Source organism: Lagopus leucura, unplaced genomic scaffold (genome assembly GCF_019238085.1).
Source record: "Lagopus leucura isolate 7727_CA_CO unplaced genomic scaffold, USGS_WTPT01 Super-Scaffold_797, whole genome shotgun sequence".
NCBI classification, from domain to species: domain Eukaryota; kingdom Metazoa; phylum Chordata; class Aves; order Galliformes; family Phasianidae; genus Lagopus; species Lagopus leucura.
In genome coordinates this window covers 3,843,851-3,858,051 of record NW_024962259.1, presented here as the reverse complement: position 1 = coordinate 3,858,051, position 14,201 = coordinate 3,843,851, and the positions used below count along the sequence as shown (strand labels likewise).

The 14,201-nt window shown below is 39.1% G+C and overlaps 1 protein-coding gene across 1 annotated transcript in view; it reads right to left on the bottom strand.

The window, feature by feature from the left end:
* CA10 (carbonic anhydrase 10) overlaps positions 1 to 14,201 on the bottom strand; it is a 152,998-nt gene that overhangs the window by 112,298 nt on the left and 26,499 nt on the right. The window contains exon 2 of the mRNA XM_042865248.1: positions 9,360 to 9,434. Within this exon, the coding sequence (XP_042721182.1) occupies positions 9,360 to 9,434 (75 nt within the window). The remainder of the gene's footprint in view (positions 1 to 9,359; positions 9,435 to 14,201) is intronic.

The following is a 14,201-nucleotide window of genomic DNA, read 5'->3' as shown; positions in this document are numbered from 1 at the left end:
GAAGATGATTCACACACTTTGGAACTTTGCAGACAGAAATACAACCATTTTCAGGCTGACTGTACTGTACTGATACAGTGCCTACTGGATCTTCCTATCTCATTGCCTAAACAAGCTGGACTTTAATTCTCAGAACTTTTGAGAGACTGTATTTTAATCACTTAGCTCCTTTTGCTTGTCCAGTTGTTCTCATGCTAAATCAACAAACAGAGTTTCTAGTTCTAGCCATCAGTCTTAAAAAGCCATTGGGAGTTAGGCTGCCAAACCAGTTCTGAAAGGGAAACTGGTGAGACAAAATCACTGTTTTAAATGGGACTTTCTAACACAAGAAGTGTTGTTTATGAAACTGAGTAATTTTTCAGTATTTTAAAAGATTCATGTTCTGGAGCTGCCTCATCATCTTCTTTACAATCTTGTGCTGATTTGGAGTTTTGACTCAAAACCCACACAAATATTTTGTGCTTATTATACTTGATGATTCAAATAACCATAAATACTCATGATTTGATGTAAAAAATTTCCATTATCTTCAACAAATATTATTTGTGTGTCTGTACTCATGCTTAACTATATATTCGTGCCTTCTTGAATATACTATTAATTCAAAGAAGACTATAGGGAGAGTAGCTTCAGAATCAGCAACAAAGGAGAAGCAATGGAAGGCAGACGGAAACTTGACAGTCATTAATACAGGAGAAAAGATTCATTTATTTCAATTCAATTTTGCCACTTTAATCTCTACTTTTCCTTTGGTCCTTTGCAGAATTCCAATACTGTGATTACACTGACTGAGAAGTGTAGGAAGAGAATCTTATCTCTGTTTGCAAATCACATTTAATTTCACATTTTAGCCAATACATCATCTTCATTTTTCTTTTTAGCCTTATAACTGTTATTTTATTTGGAACTAGCTGTAGGAATTTCATGAAAAATGTAAAACAAGTTGGGATGCAGTATTTAAAAGTATTTCCTAAAAATGAAACTGCACTGAATGGCATGCTTAACTGGGAAGTTAAACAAACAATTGACAGAACGATGTAACTATGGCCCTGAGCACAGCCTGCTGGAGTCAAGAGGAAGGACTTGATTTCATTGATTTCACCAGGCTCTGAAGTGAGGCACCATCTTCTTACCATATACTCTGGAGTCAAAAAGGCCCAAGTCCAGCCACAAAGCAATATGTCCATAAACATAAAATTACAGTGAGCAATAAAATCTTCAGAGACTAGTTTCTCCATTACTTTAATTTATATTCTTGTTAGCCAATTTAAAATGCACATTAAATTACCAGGTAATTCTGAGGATGACAGTATCTGAATAATAGAGCCTGGTGAGGCCATGCAATGCAAGCATTTCAGCCAAATCCTATTAAACTTCAGACATTTATTTCCTCTTTATTTTAAGAAAGCCTAATTTAGGAGTGAGAAGAAGAGCTGTTTGAAGATGACTGAATGCTAGTTAGGAAAATCTAAATGGAAACAGAACTCACTCCTGGCTAATGACCTAACGTGCAATAGTGAACAGCAATAACCAGCAGTGTGGTGATTAGGCAGACTAGTCTGATGACAGAGGCATCTATCTGGTTGGTTAATTCTCCCCAAGTCTGCCTAATATTACCTTGAACTCAGTTCTTCTATCTTTATTTACATCTCACTTAATATTTGTAAAACAATTTCTCCGTTTGAAGATCTTCAGCATCCACTGAAGTCCCCATAAGTGAAACTCCTGATTATTAAAGAGATATGCAAAATAAATCAGAGGAAGGTTATTAAATGATCCTTAAAAAAATTACCCTGGTGTAGTGGAAATGCCAAGTCACAGCTTAGAGTAGTGATGAAGCACCTGGTGGAAAGGCAGGGCCAACCCAGGAGAGTTCAGGTGCATGCAATGAACCTGATTGACTGGAAGGGATGGAGTCAGGATCCACCCCTTCCCAGACCTCATTTAAGGTCTGGCAGTGGTGGCAGGGGGATCTTGCTGGAGATCTTTGTGTACCTCAGGCCTTCTGAAGTTAGGTAGCCCTCCTCTCTTCTTTATTTCTGTGCTTATGGCTGTTGTATTTGAACAAATCCTTGCTTGCTGTAGCCTAGGACCTTGCTGCTCTGTTCTCATTGCCGTGTTTTGCATTGTGTTGTGCCCCTGTTTTGGGGGGCACTGTTACCAGTGCTGCTCTCAGGTGTGAAGTGAATGGCTTTCTGTGTGACCTGGTTATTTTCTGCAACATATTTCATGTTTACTGAAAGGCTGTAACGTTGTCTATGGGCACTTGTGAATTATAGCAATGCCATTTGCACAGCTGTAGTTAACGACCTGTCAGGTTTCCCATTATGATGTTATGCTGTTATTTGCAGGGTTTATGTCCTGACTATAAAGTTGGTGACTGCTTGGTCTGGAAGCACTAATGCATTTTCATACATTTTAGAAATACAAAATGAAGAAGTGTCCTAATATAAAACCACATGCTATTCAGAAAGGAAGAAGGAGTAATTCTAAGTAATATTTTCACTAGTAGAAAAAAAAAAACACATCTGTTCAATAACATTCAGAAAGCTTCCTATTTTGGCTGAAGTTGTTAATTCTAGTGTGATTTAGAGCTCTAAAGAGGGTCCTCAGGTAGCTGGAAATGCATTAAGAAGGTGACTTTGTTTTAGCATGAATTTACTTGTAAGAGGTAGTAAGTGACTTGGTGACTGCAAATAGCATGTGCCAGAAATAAAATGGTGGTGTGATGCTATGTAATAGCTGTATTTCAATATGTGTTAGCAACAGCAGTGAAGTTTCTCCAAATGAGTCCATGTATTCTTAGTCAAGCAGACGCAGCAAATTGTTGAGGATGGATTTTGCTCCTGAGTATGTTTAGGGGATGCACGGTTCAGTGAGTTCACAACTGACTTCTTTAGAGGTGTTACGTGAGGAGGGTATTTTCAGTGAGTGCAAATGAGTGGCTTTAGATTATCACGTCAATAGCAATCCCATAACAGAAGGGCCTAGGTAATTCTACACATACATGCACATAGTATTTTGGGGAAGAAAACTCTTGCGAGCTACTGAGTAAATTCTATATTACAGATTTCTGATTCCATATTTACAATTAACTCGTAACAGTCTGTAAAGATAAAGTACTTTCATACTGCGTGATGGATCTAGCTTTAGGTAATGGTGTCACTTCTGTTCTTTTTGACTTATTTCTCCTTTAAGCAAGGGACTGGATTTCACAGGGAAGTTCTTATGAGTAACAATTAATCCTTCGCTGGCAACATGTAACAGATGTGCTGCAACAGACAAATGCAATGCAACTGTGTGATCTGCTTTCACAAAAGTTTATTTTGGCTACAGATCAGGGTGTGTCTGCAATTACTATATTTTATTCCATATGACTTGGCAAATCCTACTTACATAACACTAACCTGTACCAGTAAGATGTGTGAATTGCTGTATTAACTTGAACTCCTCAGTGATGTTGGGTTCATCACCCTTGTAGCAGCTGGGAGTAATCTTCCTGAAGGTGCTGTAACAACCCAGTGTGAATACTCTCACAAAAGTAAGAATTGTATTCCTGTTAGTTACAAACAGTAACTTAAAATATACTTCTCTTCATCAAAGTGCTTTACAAGAGTGTTTTTGTAAGTAGCGTAATGACAGGAGGAGAGTAAAGCACTCATTAATTCTATTTCAGTGGTAACATTTCATCCCAGTTCAATTTCACTGTACCATTTTATAGGAAAAAAAAATCATAAGCAAACAAAAGCTGAACCATTGCGTCCCTTCCATGACTAAAACAACTGCATTCCACTACAGAAGAACACTATTAATGTAGAAACATACTGTTCTCAGTGACTTCTTTCTCCTCTGAGAAACTGTGGATTATTAGCTTGGAGAACTGAGAAGTACTTTGGATCTCTGAGACTGAGCAGCCACTGATTCTTCCATTAGATTTATTTGTGCCTCCTTTAGCACATGGATATCACTAAAATCCCTATTGCCAAGGGGTGACATGAGCTGCTGATATTGTATGAAGAGCAGCCTGTCAAGGCCTAAGATGAGATAAACTATTTGAATATCCCAGCACAAACACTCAGCAGCACCAATGTGTGGAAGCATTGCTGTTCAGCACTTAGAATTGTTCTGAACAGTCCTTCAGAATAAGGGAGGTTTTATAAGCTTTCAGTTATGTTTTAGCACCACTGTTTCAACTGCTTTTATATTTAGCAGCGTGTCAAGAACAGAATAAACCTTATCCTGTGTATACCACTATCTATACTTAGAATTCCTCACTTTGCATTTAGGTCACAGTGAAGAACCTAAGGGAAAAAAACTCCCTGGTATTAGCCTCGTTGTTTAGAGCAAACCCTCAAAACTCTGCTTGCACAGCAATGATCCTATTTCAAAAAATAAAAACAGTAACAACAAAACTAAACACCCTAAGATGTGCTTATCTTGGAAGGATGAAACCTTAAAAGACAACAGGATGATTTGCTGGCTTTTCACTTCCAAAAATTTCAGAGTGGGCTGCCATAATATTGAAAACTGACAGCAACTTTAGTTCTTCAGGATTCTGTAGTGCATGTAGAATGCCACTGTGAATGAAAGCAGATGTTTTGAATACTTTTCCTTGCTCACCTGTTTGAGGGTATAAATTGCAACCACTATTTCTTAAATGTACTTACAACTGGAAGCCATCCATGCAAACTGTGATAGTCCTTACCAACTACAGCTGCCATAAAAAGTTAGTGTTACCTAACTGCTCCTTCTTCTTACAACCCATAATAGTGTTACTGTACAGTAAATTGCTTTCATCAAGAAGCAACTGGAATGACTTCTCCCTGCATTCAGACATCTGACCTAACAGTAAAGGGTGAGGAGCACTAACTGACAGGGACCTGCAGAGTGCTGCCTTGAAGGTCTGCTCTTCCATGCTAGCATATTCCTGAAGCAGATGGGAGGATATTACTTGTGTCTGAGGAGGAGGAGAGTTCCAAGGCAGCTGGTAACACAGCAGGATGCATCATGCTGTTCAGTCCCGTATAGGTTCTAAAGGGAAGTCTTGACCTTTGCAGTACATGTCTGTAGCTAGAAATAGACAGGAGATAAATTCAATCATTTGGTTTTGTCAGTACAATAAAGCAAAGTCTGAGACACTTCTGTTACATGCAGTTTTTGTTGGCTGCAAACTAGGAGGGGTGGAAGGGAACATAAATCAGCCAAGAAAGGTACTTAGTTACTGATAGGAAAGATCTGAGACCACATCAGCAGAGATCTGTGCTCCAACCCTAAGTTTGGTAAGGTAATGCTGGTAACAGATTTTCAGAGTCCTTTGCTGTGGCCAATTCACACAAGTGCCCTGGAGAACTGTATGTGTAATGTCCTGAGGTCCTGTATATCTCCCTCTGCATAGACTCAAAGTTTTGCTATAATCTTACCACTAAGCAGAAATAATGGAAGAAGAGACAAAAAGCTAGAGTCATTTCCTTCTGATAAATATTCTGTTACTGTGAAACATAGAACACATGCACATAGTTGGTACTCTTTGTTTTTGCTTGATTATTATTATTACCCACCACTGGAACATTAAAAGTCCATAGGTCATATCTAAGGGCAGGAATTCAATAGTCTATCACAGTTCATGCAATGCAGTTCAAACAACATAATGTCACTAACACACATCCTGTTTTTATTCCCTTTCCTCCTTTTTCCCTTCCCTTTTAGAAAGGGAGCTCCTAAAATCCTCTCATTGCTTGTCACTCTGCATTTCTGGACAAAAGACCACTCCAAAGCCCTAGTGGCAGATTTAAATCCTAGTTTGAGGCTGACCATCATTATTCATTCAGGAAAGGCTTCTAGGGAGCTTTCTAGCTAATTCAAAGTTAGAAATGAGGAACCAATTAGAAGAAAATTTCCTGTGTAGATTGGGAAGTCACTGCAGAATTTAGATATAGCTTAGCTTTAAAAAGCTTAAAAAAAAAATAAAAAAATGCTAAAAGTGTATTCCTACTTAATGATAGCATCTTTATTGGCTTGTCCTTGTAAGGGTCAGTTACTGACAACAGAAGTGAAACAAACAAACAAAAAAAAAACAACAAACAAAACAGAACAAAAAAAGGCAAAACAGATTAGTTTCCTTCTAGTTACATGATTTGTGAACAGTTTTTGTAGAACCTCCAAAAGAAGTAAAAAAAAATAAAAATCAAAAATAAAAATTGTATTTCCTTCCAGCTACCTCTAATGACCACTAGAGCTATACACTACATATACTAACTTAAGTTCCACTCAATAAATGAGTGATTACCAGAGTCTGTGCTTTATCACCCTGCAGAAGTGAATTATGTCAGTATATTGCTTTCTAAAGGAAGAGCTGCCATTATTCCAGCAAATAATTATATACAGCTGACTAATTTTTCAGAGATGGCATTAGGCTGAGTGACTTTGAAGAGGTGTGCAGACTGTTTAGCACACTACTGTAGCTCAGACAGCACCACTGTTTTCACTGACAAACCAAATGCACCAGACAGTGAGCAAGGCTATGGCCTCCTTAAATTCCAAAAGAAGACAAGAAATGCTGTAGTTAGTATAGAAGCAATCAATTCAGAAGCAGCAATCAGTAGGTTTGTTTTGTACTGTGTAGGCAGCTAAACCAAGTGATTACTGGCCTCAGTATAGAAATAGACTCCTATGTAACTGAAGGATGGCTTAGTACAGAAGCTTTTTAGATGTAGATGGATGTTAATTTTAATATCTCCATTTCAGGCCCTGAACAAATGCTTCATGGTTCTTACAGTGATGTATCCATCAAAGGTTAGTTTTGGACGTGTACGTTTTTAAAAGGAAAAAATAAAATCTTGAAGCCCACACAGGAAGAGCTGAGGACACTTGCCCTGCCTGCATAGGCTTCTACAAAAGTACAGGAATAAAGCAGAAAGTTTAAAATCAGGCCTTGGCGTTCATGACCACAATTGTCACTTATTTCAGGCTTTTTTTCCCCTTATAAATCACTTCCTCCAAGGAGGAAATACTTCATTTTGGGAGCTCCTCAGTGCTTCACAGACACTGCCCCTATGTTCCTTTGGAGTCTGTGTAGCTTTGCCAGCTGGCCTATGTTAGGGCATAATCCCATCAACATCATCCTAGCAGGGCATGAGCAGCATTGATCTCCAGCAGTCTTTTTCCCTTTTATAGTAAAATGGGTTACAGTAGAAACTAAAGAAGAGATTTCTCATCATGGAATCGCAAATGGGTAGACTTTACTTTGGTCGTCTATAGCCAGTAATGAACCATTGTGGCTTTGGAACTTTCTCTGGTGTGGAAGTTGTTTTGTAGTTTCTTATTGTAAGGAAGAAGAAAAGTATCTGCTTCACAGAAGTTCATTTGTCATTTGGTAGAGATGGACTTCCTTATAGGTAGGATTATCAGTATCACCACGTGAAGCAACTTTAGACTTGGTGCAACTCAGTGAGGGCCATAGAAATGGTGTTGTCGTCCCCCCTCTCCCACAGGCAAGAAATATTTGTGCTCTCTTATTAACACATGCTCCCCAAATTTACATCCTGGTAACAGGATGCAGTTTTGGCAAGTGAATTCCATGACTGAACATTAGCTTTAATCACCTTTATATTTTGTGTATAGAAAGACCATTTTTGTGATGTGATGAACAAAATAAGATTATGATTAGAGAATCAATGCTATTAGACACAAAATACCAGAAGTTATGAGCATACATCTGAAGTCCAAGAAATGGTACAGATCTGTTTGAACTGCAATTGCCTCTGTCACCCTGAAAATGCTTACAAAATGTATTCAAAGCAAAACTCGGCCAAACAGGAGACACAAACATATTTTTACCCATCACAAATGACTAAATATTCCACAGTCAAATTCTGTGTACAGAAAGTATGTAATACAGATTGATTACTATGCCAATCCCCAACCTTGACCCGTTCTTAACCCTTAATGTTCCCTGAAGTTTATTTCAGGACCTAACTTACCTTGAATTAATGCTTTAAAGCACTTTCTAGTCTGTGTGCATACATGACATAAATTAACATCAGTCCTTTGCTTTTAGGAACAGGTGTGAGATGGAAAAGATCTCTGGCATGTACAGAGACCCAGGCAGCCAGTGATGCTCCTGCCTTCCTGCACTGGGCAGCTCTGCACCCTTACACAAGTAAGGCTTAGCACTAAGAAAGGCCTGAACCACAGATACTGTAATTCTGACAGTTCCCATTACCCTGTTGAGCAGTGCAAGAAGGGGAGCTGGGAAGACAGCGTCAGAAGTCTTGTACCTCATCCCTGCCTATCTCTGCTACCTGTGAGATACACATCAGTGATTGCTAGCTGCTGGGAGATGAGTACTGTGAATCCAAGAGCCTGGGAAAAATCCTGTGTGCAGTTGAAAGTAATGTGATTGGAAAGGGATTTAATGTTTCTCAAATCTGTCCCAGAATATGTACAGACAGGGATGTACTGAAGCACGGTCTGATTTTATGAAATGCTTGAAAACAAATTTGTGCAGAATTCAGAGAATTAGTTGAAGGGAAGGCCAGCAAAGTCATTTTGTTATAAAGGAAGAAAAAATAAAGAAACAGCACACAAATCAGGTATCAAACGCAGGTCACAAACAAAACAAGAGCTCTGCAAACTACTCAGATCTCAGGCAGTTTGGATCCTGAAATGTTAGAGAGACTCAAGAAGAGCAAGCTAAGGACTAGTGAGACCACAGCTTATTTAAGCAGTATGTAGCATTAGCACTCCTAGTGTGAGCGTTTCGGAGAAGCACAGTCAGCAACGAGCCGTACGTTCAGATTATTGTTAGCATGAATTTCACTTTGCCTGTCAGGTAAATTCAGCTGGTGATGCTCATTTATATCCTTCTGGCTGCTCACAGATTATTTACCATTAGTAAATCTTATTAAAGCCAGGTTAGGCTTTCATCATTTTTCCCCACAGTGTTTATTTTCAAAACAAAACTCAGTGGAACTTTAGTTTCATGTTTTAATCATTGCTTTCATAACACACTCTTCTTAAATCTGTAGAGATAGGATTGTCTGAAAGTGCTGCTATTTAAGCACAATATTGCTTTTCTATCTTCTGTGCCTCATTTCTGTGTGTACAGCACAACTTCAGAGTAGGAAGACGTTATCTTTAACAGGAATGTCTTCAAAGCAATTTGTCTTTCCTTGAAAGCAGCCATGGAGATTATACTTATAAACTTTTCTATCCTTCACTGTAATGTGCTGCTGAGTCCTTGTGTTCTTCACATCTTTGCAATGTATTAAGAAACAACCAAAGAATACTTCTCCCTCACCCCAACTATACTCATTCCACTGAAAAATTAAGAAGAGCTAGAATTTCTACACTGCACTTACCTGGAACGAAGCTTCCCTGGACCACTTCCTTGTATGCCCACCAGCCCTCATGGATTTTCGGTGAATTTTGTTGAGCTAGAAATAAACAAACCATAAAATTAAGGTAGTGCATGGGAAACACATAATTGCAAGAACTTTGGAAACTCTAAGCAGGTTATCATCTTCAACACAGGAGCCATTCTGCGAGTTCCCAAACAGTGTCTGTTCAATTAAGTGCCTGTATCTTGGAGCCCCTTCTCGCTGTTTCTCAGGCAGTAAAATGTGACTTCTGAGGAAGTGATCACTAAACTTAAATTCAGATAAAAAATGAGGTTTTGTAACTTTTGATCATTCATGTATCAAGTTTTTTAAGGATAGAACTGCAGACAAAGTGAGTGAACTTCAAGCACAGTAGTCAGTATCTGAGCCTGAGTTTGTGGACTGAATCATTTTTTCCCCTCTGCCAAGTTCGCCAGTCTCTCATTTTGAACAGGAAGAAATGACAGTGAACCATAGGCCATAGCTGTGTCTGTATGTTTCTCCTTCAGAAATATGCTCTGAGTTCCAGAAAGAGAACAGGAATACGTAGCTCCTTGCTTCACTGGCCTATACCATAATGCTCAGGCAGGGAGATGAGTGTTGCAAAAGCCTTTAAGTTATCCCCCACTGCAGTCGTCCTGGTGTTACCTGTATCTGATGGGAAACTCTACAGCACAGTGCAGCAAACCAGTGAGGTTTTGTGACCAATATTATGACAGCCATATGGACAAAAATCTAAGCTGTGGATGATGAGACTGTTACTTAAATAACTTCCCTGAACTTTCTGACAAGCCAAGAGTAGAAAGGACTTGATTTATAAAGACATGACTTCCCTTCATCCTGAAGGAAACGGGCATGGAGCAAATATAATGCTTAAAATGTAAAATGTTAACAGAGAAACATACAAGATAATTGTTCCAAGGCCGTGCAGACAGACAGTAAGAGACATGGGCAGGTCAGAGCCAGAAGCAAATGTCTCAACTTTGCATGCTCGAATTTCCATGTTTAGAGCAATCTTTTCCTTGAGTTATAGAAAGCTCAGCTATCTTCAATATCACTAGCTTAATTTCTGTAATTGGATACTTTCAATCCTTTCACCAGGTCTAAGAGTTTTAACATAAATACACAGCTAGGAATGATGTGAGCTTTTGCAGCCTTCTGTTGCAGTTTTGTTTCTCAGTTGCACATTGTGTACAGAAGGCACAATTACCCTGGGAGAAGTTCCAGCAACATAACAAAAATTGTTGTCATTAAAACTTACAGAGGGAATGTGACATTCAGACTAAAAGATGAGGATGGCTACATACGGTTCTATCCCTAACAAAACAATATTTGTGATTTAACTAACTGTAAATTGCAGCCAGAAGTAAAGCTGAAGTTAATTAAATGTACTGAGAGAAGGACCACTGCTATCTGCTGACCAGAAGTCCAGACTTACTTGTGGAATGGGTACATGTGGATGTAGAAATCCCCTTGTGGTACTCATGCTTGTTCCATTAATTGGTTGGTGACACATTAAACTGAAAGGACTGACACACTGTGTACTCCCTACAGTTTGCGGAGGGCATTACCTTCATTTAATGTTTATATCTCTGTCTAGAGAACTCCAACCGTGTTCTGGCTTTGGACTACATAATGCAAACACTTGGAAAATGGCAAATCCCAAGCCATGATCCAAAACATCTGAGCAGCAAAATAGTCAGACTCAGACTGAACTGTTGTTAGGTTTTGGTGGGTTTTTTTGAATCTCAGCACTGGTTCATGGAGGTTACTTCTATGCTTATCTACAGCAGAAGTCCTCAAAGATTTCAGGATGTTTCAGCAATAGGAAAAGATACCAAGTGAGCCCCCAAAAGCACAACAATCACTTTTTACATAGTATTTCTCAGAAAACTAGATTGTATTAAAATCAACTTTTTAGTAACATGCACAGTTAAAACTGCTACAGACAACCAGAGGCAGCTGCTTCTTAGAAAAGAGTAAAGAAATTTGTGTGCAGAGGCAGGCAGCTTAAGAAGGGAGGCTGAGTACTTCCAAATGCAACTGCTTGCTGTCGATATTTGTAGAAACTTATACAATAGAAAACTGTATCAGCTTTCCCACTCTGTGGCCAATCCTAAATGATACATGTCAGGTCCAGAAGAAAACAACAACAAAAAAATCCAGTACTCAGAATTGAAATTAAACCAAAATCAGAAGGCACCAGCTCTGTAGTTCTGCTTTGTTGTACTGTGCCAACGTTTAGTAAGGCTAATTCCAAAAGCACTATCAGGAGAAGTAAGATTTTTGGCATTTTTTTTCAAATCTCTTGCATTAATATGGAAACAAAGACTGTATGAAGTGAGTAAGAAAACTAGATTATCAAAGATTTGTACTAAATAATTGGATGTCTGTGCAATCGCTTTCTCTATCAAAGAGCATGACCTACCATTGCTCTGCACTTTCCATAGATACCAGATCCTTATCTCTTCACTAGATACATAAAAATGAAAAGCAAAGAAGAAATACAGTAAGATGTGCTGTTTTCCCACAGCCTAAGGTAAGGTGAGAGCACGAGGGGGTTACTGCTGCTCCACAGAAAACTGAGGCCTCTGAGAAAGTCAAGGAGAAAGGCACATAGTTCTGAGAGAGGAGCTGGGCAGGCAAAGCCCACTACCAGGCTCTTGTTTGAACCCTGAATCCTCTGTTTTATACCAGTCCAGGCAAAATGTTTACAGAAATAGCACAGAGTGGCTGAACACAGTTTTCCGTTCTGTGTGTGAAGTCTAGCTTGCTGCTCTGATGGATCATACAGGGCTTTGCTTAGAAAGATTTATGAAGCTCTCATTTCTCTGGAAGCAGACAGGGGACTGGTAAGGGCAGGAAGGAGTCCACATCTTCTGGAAACTTCTCCTGACCTATTACATCAATCTGCCTTAGAAAGTAGACAAGAAGTTGTATCAGGAGTAAAAAAAGAAAAGCTGTTCTCTGTTTCTGAAATAGACCCACACTTGGATTAGTGATGGAACAAAGGAATACAAAATTAGAATTAACAGACATATGGACAGTCCTTGCTGGGAATCCTATCTGGGCCACTTACACCTGATGCTCATACACCAATTGTACAGACCCAGTGCTGTACCAATGCCCATCTGACAGAGAGGCACTGTGCCTGGATAAACAGGTTCAACCTTATGGCTCAGGAATTATTGCCAAGGAAAAGGATTCTTTGTATCTGCCATCTCATGACATTGCTAATAAAAAATAATCTCGGCTTCCTTCTTATTTCAGTTAAAGGAAAGCTATTTTATATCTCATTGCAGTTCTGCTTGAGTACCACAACCAGAGACAGGCATGCTTTGAGGGTTCTGATGTTCCTGTGTTACTACCAGAACAGGGAGGCACCTGCATGGCAGCTCCTTTGTTTCATTGTGAGCTGCCACATGAGATATTCAGAAGGAAAAAAGGTCTAGAAACCAGTTCTGTATTTCTAGGAAGAGGTTCAGTATCTAAAAAAAAAAAGCTCATTTCTGATACCTCAACATCTTGTATTTCTACTGCATAGTTAAAAATAGTCGGGGTAGGAACCTGCATAGAACGCTTATGTGCCTTTGGATTCCAAGGAATACTGTTGGTTCTATAAGGCATTGAAATAAACAGATCCAGCTGAAGAGACTCTTTGCTGACTGAGCAGAGCAGAGGGAGTTGTGCAGCAGCTGTGTTAGCCCCAGCAATGTGTTCTGCCCCTAACAGAGCCAGTCCAAAGCACCACATTTGTCCAAAGTGCTGAAGGTTATTGAAATGACCTCCATTTGCTACAGTGTTCTCTTCAGTACGGAAATCACTAGGATCTGAGATGACTAGTTGTGCTGATATAACACTGTTATGTTAGATCTATTTCAGTGCAGCTGCTGTACATGAGACAGGATATTTATTCAGAGCAGATATAGCATGTTGCTTTCATTTTTTTTTTCAGGTTATTGGAGATGTATCTTATTGTGGAGCATAAAATTAAAGGCTAAATCCTGCAAGATGTCAAGTATTCAGTGACTTCCATCCATAGGGGAAAACTGTGCCAAACAAGATCATGAAAACATGATGTAGATGCAAATGCCAGAAGGTGCCAGTGCCACAGACTCATCAGTTAACTCTGTCTGGCTTAGAGGTTAAAATGGGTAGGCTTGTAATTCAAAGGGAGGTGGTGTGTTCTGTAAAACTATTTTGATAATATTGTCTCAGAAGCCAGGTACCAGAATGCAGATTCTGTTACATCTGCATAAGATTTGCATCTTGTTGGAAGGCTAATGCTAATATATAAAATGCAGTAGTAAATATGAAAGGCCTCCCAGTAAGCGTGCCCATTTGGAAGATGTAAACAGAGCGCTCAGCTATTAGTTATCTACTTTCTATACTTAAACAACAGGTTTGTTGGTGATGCCTTTCACATCCAAGCACAAGCCAGCAGCATCCTGCCGGGTCTCAGTTCTTCATCCCCTTCACCCTCATTCCACAGGAATGAAAAATGCTAAACTGTGGAGAGCCAGGCTCACCGAGGTTGGAAAAAAGCCTTTCTGTATTTGAACGTATTGATCTGAATTCCTGACTGCGATGTTATTCACTCCGTATGCTGCTTTCATATCCTAAGGGTTTTGCTTTTGATGACCTGATTAGCATTGCTCTGGCATTAAATAGATAAAAATCAGTTTTAGCACTGTTACCCTATTTTCACAGTTTAGAGATTAGAAAGAAAATGGTGTAATTTTGTAATAAACATAATGCAAGGCATTAATTTATTGCTAATTAAAATTAGATGCTTTTGTAGAGGTTTAGAAGACATGATTTAGT